Genomic DNA, 13,323 nt, shown 5'->3' on the forward strand with positions numbered 1-13,323 from the left:
GGCTCCATTGGAGCAAAGATGGCCCGGGCGCTGGGGATGGCTCCTTGGCCTCTGCCCCAGGCGCTAGAGAGGCTCTGGTCGCGGCACAGCGACCCCCCAGAGGGGCAGAGCATCGCCCCGTGGTGGGCAGAGCGTCGCCCCTGGTGGGCATGCCGGGTGGATCCCGGTCGGGCACATGCGGGAGTCTGTCTGACTGTCTCTCCCCGTTTCTAGCTTCAGAAAAATAAAAAATAAATTAAAAAATAAAAAAATAAAGTAGGGTGCTTGGTCTCCAAGTGGCGAATCAGTTTTGAAGGCTTCATTGCCTCATTACTTAGCCGGTTGCCACATATTATGCAGAGCTGCCTTGGTGCGCGAGAATCACCAGTTCCAATAAATCCATACTTCAAGTAGGACTCCTGGTATTGTCTGTTAAATGAAGCCTTCTTTTTCTTTTTTTTTTTTTTTCCCCCCCGAAGCCAGAAACGGGGAGGCAGTCAGACAGACTCCCGCATGCGCCCGACCGGGATCCACTTGGCACGCCCACCAGGGGGCGATGCTCTGCCCATCTGGGGCGTCGCTTTATTGCGACCAGAGCCACTCTAGTACCTGAGGCAGAGGCCACAGAGCCATCCTCAGCGCCCGGAGCCAACTTTGCTCCAATGGAGCCCCGGCTACGAGAGGGGAGGAGAGAGACAGAGAGGAAGGAGAGGGGAAGGGGTGGAGAAGCAGATGGGCGCCTCTCCTGTGTGCCCTGGTCGGGAATCGAACCCAGGACTCCTGCACGCCAGGCCAACGCTCTACCACTGAGCCAACCGGCCAGGGTGAAGCCTTCTTTTTCTTTGAGGTCGTAGGTTCTTCTTCTGTCTCCTCACTGGCCCTTTTCCACTTTGCAAAAAAACTTTCGATGGAATTTTGTTTTTCACTCATTTTGCTAGTTTATGGGTTTAATTTTAGTGGCAACGTATCATGTGACCGAGACAAGCGTCAAGAGTGAGTCTTAGACAGATGTAACAGAGGGAATCTGGTCATATTTTAAAAATATAACGTCGTTCAGACTTAAATATAAATAAAACGGAAATAATGTAAGTTATTTATTCTTTCTCTGCGGACCAGTACCAAATGGCCCACGGACCGGTACCGGTCCGCGGCCTGGGGGTTGGGGACCACTGGTGTAGAGTGGACAAGTGGTCGCTGCCCGGCCGATTTGGGGCGGAACGGGTGGGTGGAGCAGGGTGGCAATGGGTGTGGCTGGGGCGGGGTGTAGGGGCGTGATGTGGCAGGTCAGGCAGGAAGGCAAGGCGGGGTTCTCCACTATGAAGCGGACAAATCACTAGTGTTATGAGTGTGGGAGTGGAGTTTATTTATGCAAACCCACGAACCAAACAAACAAGGCTGCATTGCAGCTCCTCTGGTACAAAATGGCAAGTGAAGACATCAGGGGGAGATAGCTTTTTGCTTGTGGTTTTGTGCCTCCTGCAGTGTAGTCCCTTAAGTTTCTGCCTGTTTACATGCCAGTTCCTTTGCTCATGCCCTAATTTTCTTTCTGTACTACCTGCTCACCAGGTTAAAAACCACTTCAGAAAGGAGGCACACTGCTCCCTAACCCATCATCATAGCCAACCCTGAAAACTCCGCAGCAGACCAGGCACTGTACACCTCCCTGTTTCCCCGCAATAATCACTGGCTCACAGAGATGCTGCGTTGTTTGGTCTTGTCCCTTACTAGTCAGTAAATCCCGACAGTCACTAGCATTTATAACAGGTATGGCACCTAGAAGGTGTTTAATAGTCAGTTTTTGAATGATTGAAAGAAAGGAATTAACTAACAATTTGTTAGACTATTTGGAACACTACCTAATCCAAGAAGCTATGGGAATTTAACAAAATCAAAAGCAACAGCCCACTGGAAAATCCACGGACCTAGCCCAGATTTTAATCTGAATTCAAATATTTGCAATTTCAGGATGTTAGACAAGTAATTTACCTGTGCTCAGTTTCATTATGAATCATGATAACTTCCCTCAGAGTGCTGCCTTGAGAATAAAGTTGACATGGAAATGAGGCACTTATCGGGCTCTCAATAAATGGTCAGTATTGTTCCTATTCTTAGTGTTTCAGATAAAATGATAGTAAACGAATCTATATATTGGTATACATAAATACAATACATAAAATATTTTTCCCACTTATCTGCCAAGTTTCATCCCTCTAAATCAGGCGTTCCCAAACTATGGCCTGATAAGTGTATCCGGCCCACCGCTGCACTTCTGGAAGGGGCACCTCTTTCATTGGTGGTCAGTGAGAGGAGCACTGTATATGGTGGCCCTCCAACGGTCTGAGGGACAGTGAACTGGCCCCCTGTGTAAAAAGTTTGGGGACCCCTGCTAAATGCTCAGCCCAAATAAAATCATTCAAGTAGCACTTCATTAGGAATGGGAAGGCCATTGAGAGAAGCCAGGATGCTTCCAACCAAATTTTCCATCATCTGTCGTCTGGCTTGATGGGTTGCGCTTCCAATGTGAGGTGTCAGAGTGACATTCTTCAACTTCAACAAAGGATGATCTCTGAAATACAGATTGAAGAAAACCATTCAGAACTGTTTTGTCTCTTGAACTTCATATTCTGGATTTACATCCCTCTCCCCCCAAAATGGGGAAGGCCACAGGAGGCTCATAGCATACTTTAAATGCCTATGTTTGACCACCACTCAGCTAACCCTAGTATGAGGGACCTTACATTTTTGGGTGCAAAACACATATCCTAACTATATCCAGGCCATTAGCACATAATGGCACAACATGCATGGTGAGTTCAACACTGGCCTATAAGGCAGAAAATGGCTGCAGGGAACATAGATGCTGGTCTAGGAATCATAGGACAAGCAGAATGACCTTTAACAAAGAGTGGCATTTAGCCTGACCAGGCGGTGGCGCAGTGGATAGAACGTCGGACTGGGATGCGGAAGGATCCAGGTTCGAGACCCCGAGGTTGCCAGCTTGGGCGCGGGCTCATCTGGTTTGGGCAAAAAGCTCACCAGCTTGGACCCAAGGTCGCTGGCTCCAGCAGGAGGTTGCTTGGTCTGCTGAAGGCCCACGGTCAGGGCACATATGAGAGAGCAATCAATGAACGACTAAGAAGTCGCAATGCGCAACGAGAAACTAATGATTGATGCTTCTCATCTCTCTCTGTTCCTGTCTGTCTGTCCCTGTCTATCTCTGCCTCTGTAAAAAAAAAAAAAAAAAAAAAAAAAAAAGAGTGGCATTCATAGGGAAGAGATTTTACCACTAGATTAGCAGATTAGAAGTTCTCTTCCAGGAAGAATGCAAAGGGTGGGAGTCAGGCTGGAAAGATGAGATTTTTAGTGAAGTGTGTGAGGGAGACTAAACACAATAATGGATAACACTAGAATCCAGCATTGGGAAAGGGCTGTAACCTGACCCACCAGGGCTTTCTGACTATTTTAATACAGACAAAGGTCAAAATAGGCATGTAGAAATGACCAGCCTAACGATTGAGACTCAAGGGGCACACCTTTGGGGTCTTATGGACCATAAAACCTATAGAAGTTCTCTGGGAACACACGTCACTATGACTGCCCCAGTCCCCAGGACTGGTGCACTTAGAGTATATCCTGAACTACAGCTAGCTGGGAGAAGAACTCTCCTGAAAACACTTGTCCTCCCCTCAGGCAGGTGGTAGCCGCTGCTACCTGACAGCACACATTGGAAACCACAGGGTGAATGGCTTTGGCACAACTGACTTAGAACCCAGAGATAACTGAATCATGACCAATTGTAACACCTGTCCATAATAATATCTGGTGTGGAGGCAAGAGCCAATTCTGTTGAGAAAGCATAGCAAATACCTCTGTGATTGTTACTGATTTGTTCTGAAATGAAACTGAATTATACCATGACCATTGTGATATGGTGTAACACTGGCATAGTTGGTAGAATTTAACTACCTCATGTGAATAAGTCATCCGATAATACTGATATATATATATATATATATATATATATATATATATATATATATAATTTTTTTTTTTACAGAGATAGAGAGTCAGAGAGAGGAATGGATAGGGACAGACAGAAAGGAATGGAGAGAAATGAGAAGCATCAATAATCAGTTTTTCATTGTGACACTTTAGTTCTTCATTGCTTTCTCATATGTGCCTTGACCGTGGGCCGTCAGCAGACCGAGTAACCCCTTGCTCGAGCCAGCGACCTTGGGTCCAAGATGGTGAGCTTTGCTCAAACCAGATGAGCCCGTGCTCAAGCTGGTAACCTCAGGGTCTCGAACCTGGGTCTTCCACATCCCAGTCCAACACTCTATCCACTGTGCCACCACCTGGTCAGGCAATACTGATATTGATGATCAATTGTTTTGGAAGATTGAGTTAAAGCCTCTTCAGAATATGATACCAGTGGGAAATGACTGGCCTGAGGAAAAACTAGGTTTAGCTAAATAGCAGCTAATTTATACGCTAATAGTACTGCACAAATTCATCATAAGGTATAAATACTGGTAGGTCAATGGGCAAACAATCAAACTAGTTTAATATCTAGGCTTGGGTGCACTTCCCTGCTTAGAAATATGTATTTCATGTGTGTTTTCAAATGTCAATGCTGGAAATAGTAACTATATCCATACAACCCCGCTGAGAAAGGACAACTGGCAGCTCCTGGACTCTACTTGACACACTGTTTACCTTTGCTGATTTGAATCTGTATTCTTTCTTTTTTTTTTTTTTTTTTAGAATCTGTATTCTTTCACTGTAATAAGTGTGAGTGTAAAAGTTTCTTCTTAGTTCTGTGAGTCTTTCTACCAAATCATTAAGCCTTAAGGTGACCTTATGGACTCCTTAGACTATTGGCCAATGAGTTTTCTCTTTAAAATAACCTTGCGGTGGCCCTGGCTGGTTGGCTCAGTGGTAGAGCATCGGCCTGGCGTGCAGGAGTCCCAGGCTCAATTCCCGGCCAGGGCACACAGAGGAGGAGCCCATCTGCTTCTCCACCCCTCCCTCTCTCCTTCCTCTCTGTCTCTCTCTTCCCCTCCTGCAGCCAGGGCTCCATTGGAGCGAAGTTGGCCCGGGCGCTGGGGATGGCTCCATGGCCTCTGCCTCAGGTGCTAGAATGGCTCTGGTTGCAACAAAGCGACGCCCCGGATGGGCAGAGCATCGCCACCTGGTGGGCGTGCCAGGTGGATCCCGGTTGGGCGCATGCAGGAGTCTGTCTGATTGCCTCCCTGTTTCCAACTTCGGAATTATTTTTTTTAAAAAAAGAAAAAATACTCAGCGGTAGAGCGTCGGCCTAGCGTGCGGAGGACCCGGGTTCGATTCCTGGCCTGGGCACACAGGAGAAGCGCCCATTTGCTTCTCCACCCCTCCGCCGCGCTTTCCTCTCTGTCTCTCTCTTCCCCTCTCACAGCCAAGGCTCCATTGGAGCAAAGATGGCCCGGGCGCTGGGGATGGCTCTGTGGCCTCTGCCTCAGGCGCTAGAGTGGCTCTGGTCGCAACATGGCGACGCCCAGGATGGGCAGAGCATCGCCCCCTGGTGGGCAGAGCGTCGCCCCATGGTGGGCGTGCCGGGTGGATCCTGGTGGGGCGCATGCGGGAGTCTGTCTTCTGACTGTCTCTCCCTGTTTCCGGCTTCAGAAAAATGAAAAAAAATAAAAAAAATAAATAAATAAAATAATCTTGTGGTAAATCCTTGTGTAAAACAAAGACTACTTATGCAGTATGACTAAATAATCTCAAATGTCTATTTTTATAACAAAAATCTCTTCTCCAAAACCTCAAAATAAAAACTCAAGTATGTCTGATAAAGATAGTATTGAGATTAGAAAGCAATATGGATATGTAAAGATATTCATAAAATACTAAATCTCTCAGCCACAAAAAATGATTTCACATGGGGCACTGGGAGTGTGCTACCTATTAAAATAAGCTGAACTTTGGGATATAACCCTGGGTTTTGCCCTGTGACTTTTTAGTGAATCTAATAAAAAGCTCATTTTAGCATACCAGGTGACAGGGGTGATCTAGGTTTCTTAGTAAGTGGACAACAGTCTAAAATGCTCATGCTTATTAATTTATATTGAGATTATTTTTTTCTAGATTAGTGATGCTTAAACACTTGTTCTCAGGACCTCTTTATACTCTTAGAAATCGAAAACCCCAAGAAAGCACTTGTTTATGTGGGGTCTATCAACATTAGAAATTAAAACTGAAAAATTTAATACAGTAATACAGAAGCACACAGTTCCTTAGCTATCAGAGTGTCACCACATGTCATTAGTACACTTGAGAGAAAACATGAGTGGAAAGTAAGTCACATCTGACAGAATTGTGAATACGGTTTTGACTTCACAAACCCCCTGAAAGGATCTCCAGACCACGTTTTAAGAAACTGTTCTAAAAAAATTATTGTTTTTCTCAGAAATGTCTGTAAGTTCTATAATCTGTCCTTTTTTTTTTTTTTTTGCAATTATTTTATTGATTTTAGAGAGACAGAAAGAGGAAAGGGGGGAGCATTCATTTATTGTTCCACTTAGCTGTGCATTCATTGGTCACTTCCCTTATATGCCCTGACCAGGGTGATCAAACCCACAACCTTGGTGTTTCAAGACGACACTATCACTGACTCAGCTAACCAGCCAAGGCCTCTATGATCAATCTTGATAAATTTAGATATTAGCCTGACCTGTAGTGGTGCAGTGGATAAAGCATTAAGCTGGAATTTGGAGGTTGCCAGTTCAAAACCCTGGGCTTGCCCGGTCAGGGCACATACAAGAAGCAAATACTATGAGTTGATGTTTCCTGCTTCCCTCCCTTCTCTCTCTCTCTCTCCTCTCTCTAAAATCAATAAATAAAAAATTAAAAAATTTTAGATGTTAAATTTGGTTGTAATGTCATTCAGCTGACAGTAATTTAGATGAAAATCAAAGCTGGGGGAGTCAAAGTTTCAGAATCATGGACAGGATCAGGGCTGTGGCCCTAAAAGCCTAGATGTTTGGGTCAAAATGCAAAAGCAAATGAAATTAAATAGAAATGTATATAAAATACTGTTCATATGCTTAAAAAACAATTGCAGAAATAACCATTTCAGTTTTAGCTGACAAAATATTTAATGAGCTAAGGGTGGGACAAGACTTCAAAAAGCCTGTGCTAACACAAATTTTGTGTAATTTCCCTACAGTGATCAGGTCACAACATGAACATTGATTGTGTTCAGTTCTCAAGAGCACATTTCTGAAGGATCTTAGAAACAAAAGTGCTGCAAAACATTAATAATGACAAGGTGTCTGGAAATGCCACTGCTTAGGCCACAGGTGAAGGATACGAAGATATTTAGCCTCAAAAAAAAGGACTAAGATAAAATATATGTGCTGTCTTAAAACACATAAAGGTTTGTAAAAGAGAAGAAAATTAATGTTATCCTTTGATGCTAGAGAGGATGATCCAGGGTCAGGGAGTTTGGGGAGGACTCTTGGCTTGACAGGAGGAAATACTTAACACAGCCATGTCCATCCGTGGGGCCAGCTGCCTGAGTGCCTTAAGCCCCTGTCCTTGGACGTGTTGAAGCAGAGGCCAGGCTGTCTGCAAACTGTATAGGTCCTCAGAGGTCTGCAGGCCCCTCCTGTGATGATACAGCTGCAAAAGCCAGATCAGTGATTGTCTGAGGACCACCCCTGGCTTCGGAGAAGACTGTGGATGCTGATTGCCTTCCTTACCTGGGCAGGGGCTCTGGGTATGACACATCCAGCACTGCGGCTCTAATGACCCCAGTCTGAAGAGCTTCCACCAGGGCATCCTGATCAACTAACAGACCTGAGTCAACGAGACAAGTCTTCTGCGGTCACTACAGTTAGGCAGTGCACATTAGCTGCTATTCCAAACATATCCTGACCCTGTCCAAGGTCTGACAAAGGGGACTTGAAATTCATTATGCTAATTTTCTTCTGGACATTGTGAACCTGCTACTGTCCAGGGAGTGTGCTAAGCTCTTCACAGACACAGTCGCACTGAATCCTCTGATAATCTGTAGAGTCGATATTCATTTGACAGGTAAGGCTCCTGGTTACCAATTTGCCTGAGACCACATGCACTGCCCCAGATCTGAGCCTGGGCCTACCTAGCTCACTTCACCATGCCACCTCCCCAAAAAGCCCCAGATATCAGTTTTATATATACACTAAAAAACTACACAGTCACAGCCTGGCCCGCCGTGGCACAGTGGATAGAGTATCGCCCTGGAACACTGAGGTTGCTGGTTCAAAGCAGCAGTGACCTTGCCCAGTCAAGGCACATATGACAAGCAACAAGCAAGAGGTGAACAACTAAACTGAAGTGACTATGAATTGAAACTTATGCACCCCCACCCCCCAGTAAAACCAATAAATAGAATCTTAAAAACAAAATAAAAATGAGACAGCCACAAACATGATCTGTCATTTCAGACACCAAACAACAGGGCAGAAGCTGAGAACACTTTCCTTCTGGCAGAGACCCACAAGGAGTCCACTGACCAAGGGCACCCACCTCCTTTCTGCTGCCCAGCCAGGAGCAGCCTGCCCCAGGCGGGGCACAGAGCACCCTGGCTTCCCATGTGGCTGTGGGCGAAGCTGAGTCTGAGGCCCCTTTTTGGAGTGTTTGTTTTTCCAGAATCTGTACTGTGTTCACTGCCCTGACGATTCCCAAAAGCAGGTAATGCCCATTGAGAGGGTCTGAGTTTTCAGACAAGTTTCAGCATGTTGGCGTCAGCAGTGACGTGTGCTGTCACTGACCAGCATCATGGGGACCCTGTCTCTCCTTTATAAATGCCACACCAAGCCACCCCAATATTTAATTATTGCACAGGGCCCACCACCTCCTGTATACAAAAACATACAGCACTACATAAATGTGAAATAACCAAACTAACAGTGAAATATTTATTTTTCTTTTTAAAATGTTTAGTGTATCGATTGAGAGAGAGAGGGAGAGGAAAGAGAGACAGGAACATTGATCTGCCCCTGCATGTGCCCTGACCAGAGACAGAACTGGCAACCTCCATGCTTTGGGATGATGCTCCAACTAACCAAACTATCCTACCAGGGATAAGTTATTTTATTTTTTTTGGATAAGTTTTTTTTTGTTTGTTTGTTTTTTGTATTTTTCTGAAGCTGGAAACGGGGAGAGACAGTCAGACAGACTCTCGCATGCGCCTGACCGGGATCCACCTGGCACGCCCACCAGGGGCTACGCTCTGCCCACCAGGGGGCGATGCTCTGCCCCTCCGGGTTTTTTTGGATAAGTTATTTTTTAAAGAAAATTTATCCCCTGGTCTGCCCCATGGTGGCACAGTGGATAGAGCATCAACCTGGAATGCTGAGGTCATCAGTTGGAAACCCTGGGCTTGCCCAATCAAGGCACATTTGGGAGTTGATGCTTCTTGCTTCTCCCCCCTTCTCTCTCTCTTTCTCTCTCTCTCTCTCCCTCCCTCTTTCCCTCTCCTCTCTAAAATGAATAAAGTCTTTAAAAAAAAGGAAATAAAATTAATCCCCATAAATTTGCTTAATTACACCTAGATCAAACTGTGATGCCCCTGCCCCAAGAAGATGCCCAAATCTGGATTTGAAAACTCCCATATCATAGTTTCCTCATTCTTTTTGATACTAATTTAAGGTTCAGAAAGATGTGGAAAGAAAAATCAGAAATATTTCTAAGGAGAATGTCACTACTACACTAGTCTAAGTGGATTTTTCAGGCATTCAGGGAAAAGGTAGACTAGAAATGCCGAGTCTAGTGGGGGTTTCCTATAGCATGCAGTGTGGTTTCCTAGCCCCAGGGGCCTACACACAGACAGGGGGCTGGTACCTCTGCCAATGTTGATGAGGATGGCGGTGGGCTTCATCAGCCTCAGCTCTCTCCTCCCGATAAGCCCATGGGTTTGGGGCGTCAGGCTCGTGGCCAACATCACAAAGTCTGATTGCTGAAGCAGATCATCCAGCCTCTCACAGTAAGTGGCCCCAACAGCTTCCTCCTCTTCCAATTTCCTATGAAGAGATCCAGGAAGAAAAATCATATTCTCTAGTCAGAAATTCATCAAGTTGCTCCAGGAAGGAGTTTCTGAGGAAGGCCAGAGACTCTGTGCCCCATGCAGGCCCGGACTCAGCCCTAGAAACCCCAACGGCACTTGGGTTCTCAAAAGCAAGCCCTCAGTGTCTGCAGGATTTCACATCAGACCCCCTAGTCCTTGAGACTAGGACCCTCCTCTCAGTCATCTTTGAAACCCAGAGTCTAGTCCAGGGCTGATCAGGTCAGACCTGCTTTCAGTCACATCAGAGCATCACTGAATGTGGGCAAAACATCACAGTTCCCACAAAACAAGGAGAGGGCCTGGGAGTGCTGTCTGTTAAACAGAAGCGAGGATCCAAGGATTTGATGTAGGCAGGACTGTGTTTTGGTTTTAGTCCAATCTGAACTTCTGCTCTGGCCACCCCAGACAGCTGATCACTGGAAAGAAAATTCCAAGCTCCAGGAGGTTACAGCATCTCAGGCAGCCGCTGATGCCATAAAAATATGGAATATAAAATTCCATGAACCCTGTCCTAACTTATCTTGGCCGGGGATGCCTGGAGGAAAGATGGATGCCCAGCACACCCAGCTCCCTCCTCAACACCCTGCCCACAACACGCACCTTGCCCTTGGAAGGTCCCGGCTTCTGCCTTGGCTCTCTCATCACAATGAAATTTGTCTCCCGTCCATTGTGCAGTGAATGAAAAAGGGGGTGGGTTCTGACATAAAATCTCCTAGCTTGCTGTGCCACCATTAATTTCTCATCAGCCAGACTTCCATTTCATGTGTCATGGAAAGCCACTACATGGTGGTGAACAATGGCCATCCTTGGGCTGAGTGGCAGAAGGGACTGGGCAATTTGAGCAGGCTGTCAGCCCCTTAGGGGATGGGATGATGAAGTGAGAGACAGCAGGCACTATGCAGGTTTGTCGGGAGACAGTGGATGGAACTGGATGTTGGGCTGAATTGCATGTGAAAGGAAATGGCTTCCACAGTGAATAAGTGAGTGGGGTAACCACAAAGCTCAGCACTCAAGGAACCAGTTACATGGCTCAGTGGGTGTGGACAATTCTTCTGAAGATCAAAAATCACTTGAGTCTTGGCTGGTTGGCTCAGTGGTAGAGCATCAGCCTGGCGTGCAGGAGTCCCGGGTTTGATTCCCGGCCAGGGCACACAGGAGAAGCGCCCATCTGCTTCTCCACCCCTCCCCCTCTCCTTCCTCTCTGTCTCTCTCTTCCCCTCCCGTAGCCAAGGCTCCATTGGAGCAAAGTTGGCCTGGGTGCTGAGGATGGCTCCATGGCCTCTGCCTCAGGCGCTAGAATGGCTCTGGTTGCAACAGAGCAACGCCCCAGATGGGCAGAGCATCGCCCCCTGGTGGGCATGCTGGGTGGATCCTGGTCAGGCTCATGCGGGAGTCTGTCTGACTGCCTCCCTGTTTCCAACTTCAGAAAAATACAAAAAAAAACCCCAAAAAACAAAACAAAAAAAACCCAAAACCAAATCACTTGAGAATTAAGAAAAGAACAATTATAGATAAGTTAAGGATTTCTTTCTGGTGAAAAAAAATTTTTTTTTGCATCTTTTTTATTTTATTTTAATTTTTATTTATTTATTTGTTTTAGAGGAGAGAGAGAGAGAGAGAAAGGGGGGAGGAGCAGAAAGCATCAACTTCCATATGTGCCTTGACCAGGTAAGCCCAGGGTTTTGAACCGGTGACCTCAGCATTCCAGGTCGATGCTTTATCCACTGCGCCACCACAGGTCAGGCCTGGTGAAAAATTTTTAATGGAAACAAGTCACAGCCACATTCCTAGGTAATTGTAAAAATACCACTATCCCAAACATCAACCTAGAATGCTGAGGTCACTGGTTCAAAACCCTGTCCAGTGTGCTTGCCTGGTCAAGGCACATACATATGGGAGTTGGTGCATCCTGCTCCTCTCCCCTTCTTTCTCTCTTTCGCTTTCTCTCTTCTAAAATGAAGAAATAAAGTCTTTAAAAAAAATACCATGATCCCTTTCTAGACTATTAGTCCCACTTTCTGGAGAAAGAGTAGGAGTCTTATGAAAAATGGATAGATCAGATCATACAACTAAGCCACACTCAAGGCAGCGATGGCATAAGTTCTACTCAGTTCACTTCAAGTCCACTCTGAATCTTACCCGTGTTTCCTGTTGTGGTACAGAATCTTCATTTCAAACCCCCTAGCCTGCTGAGTGATCTTGTAGCCAATGCTACCCATGCCAACAATCCCCAGTGTGGTCCCTGTCACTTCTTGACCCATCCAGTTTGTGGGAAAGTTCTCTGTATCTGGTGAGATGGCCAGTTGGTGACCTAAGATACAGGAAGAGACAGTGGAGAGTGGAGAAACCCACAAACCTTACTGGAACATTTTGCCAAAGTGACAAGGGTAGCGGATGCTGGTGGCAGGCCATGGCTCTCATGCATTTCTATTTGACAGAAAACTATTTCTGCAAGGGAAGGAAAGGGAACAGACAGCAGTGACCTCATAGCAAAGCCAGCCCTTCTTGGTAGAATGATTTAGAAGAGCAACACGTTTCACAATAAGGAAGGATTTCTGGTTAAAATTGGTATGCGTACGTGACTGTGAGCACATGTAACTGTACAGATGTGGCTTTGTGTGTGTGTGTGTGTGTGTGTGTGTGTGTGGCTGTATGTGTGGGTCACTGGTGGTATATGTGCATGAACCAGCAGTCAGAAACAGAAAGAACCTATGCCTCACTTCTCCCTCAGTCCCTTCATGCCAAAGTTCCGTCAGGAGGATGGATGAGTAGTAAGGTGCTACACTGCCTTTCCTGGAACATACCCAAAGATGTCCAGTGTGTGGACAGGTGGGATTCTGCCTACTCATGTGTAGGCCTTCACCCTCGGATGGCATGCTGACCAGCCAATGAATGACCCTGAGGGCATTTCCATAGCGGTGCTAAAATGACCACATGCACACACACTTCCCACCTGTTATGTGAATGTGTGTCGTTTGTTGGGGGAGAAAACAGCTGCCATCAGACAGATTGTTGAACTATTTGTGCCCAGGAGCAGGGCTTGGGCACTAAGTAGACTACAACTGACCAGGAGGGGCTCCAATTCCCAAGTGCCACCAAGTCCTGGATGCAGTGTAAAGAAAGCAAATAAACACCCCCACAAACAAACAAACAAACAAACAAACCAGGCTTAGAAAAAGCTTTGAAGTTCGAAGGTAAAATTATATTTGTCATGTGCTAATAAGTGTCTGCCATCTGCTCTCTCGGGAAAACCAGTC

General features: G+C 46.1%; 1 protein-coding gene across 3 annotated transcripts in view; it reads right to left on the reverse strand.

Annotated features, from left to right (window-relative positions):
• Positions 1-1,723: 1,723 nt before the first annotated feature.
• Positions 1,724-13,323, reverse strand: part of LOC136315748 (glyoxylate/hydroxypyruvate reductase B-like) — a 48,081-nt gene continuing 36,481 nt past the window's right edge. For all 3 annotated transcript variants that reach the window (XM_066247614.1, XM_066247613.1, XM_066247612.1), the window contains 4 exons: positions 12,206-12,377; positions 9,844-10,022; positions 7,719-7,815; positions 1,724-2,545 (listed from right to left, as the gene is read on the reverse strand). In XM_066247614.1, coding sequence (XP_066103711.1) covers positions 2,389-2,545; positions 7,719-7,815; positions 9,844-10,022; positions 12,206-12,377 — 605 coding nt within the window. In that variant the 3' untranslated portion in view covers positions 1,724-2,388. The remainder of the gene's footprint in view (positions 2,546-7,718; positions 7,816-9,843; positions 10,023-12,205; positions 12,378-13,323) is intronic.

The sequence above is a fragment of the Saccopteryx bilineata genome, chromosome 11 (genome assembly GCF_036850765.1).
Source record: "Saccopteryx bilineata isolate mSacBil1 chromosome 11, mSacBil1_pri_phased_curated, whole genome shotgun sequence".
NCBI lineage: Eukaryota > Metazoa > Chordata > Mammalia > Chiroptera > Emballonuridae > Saccopteryx > Saccopteryx bilineata.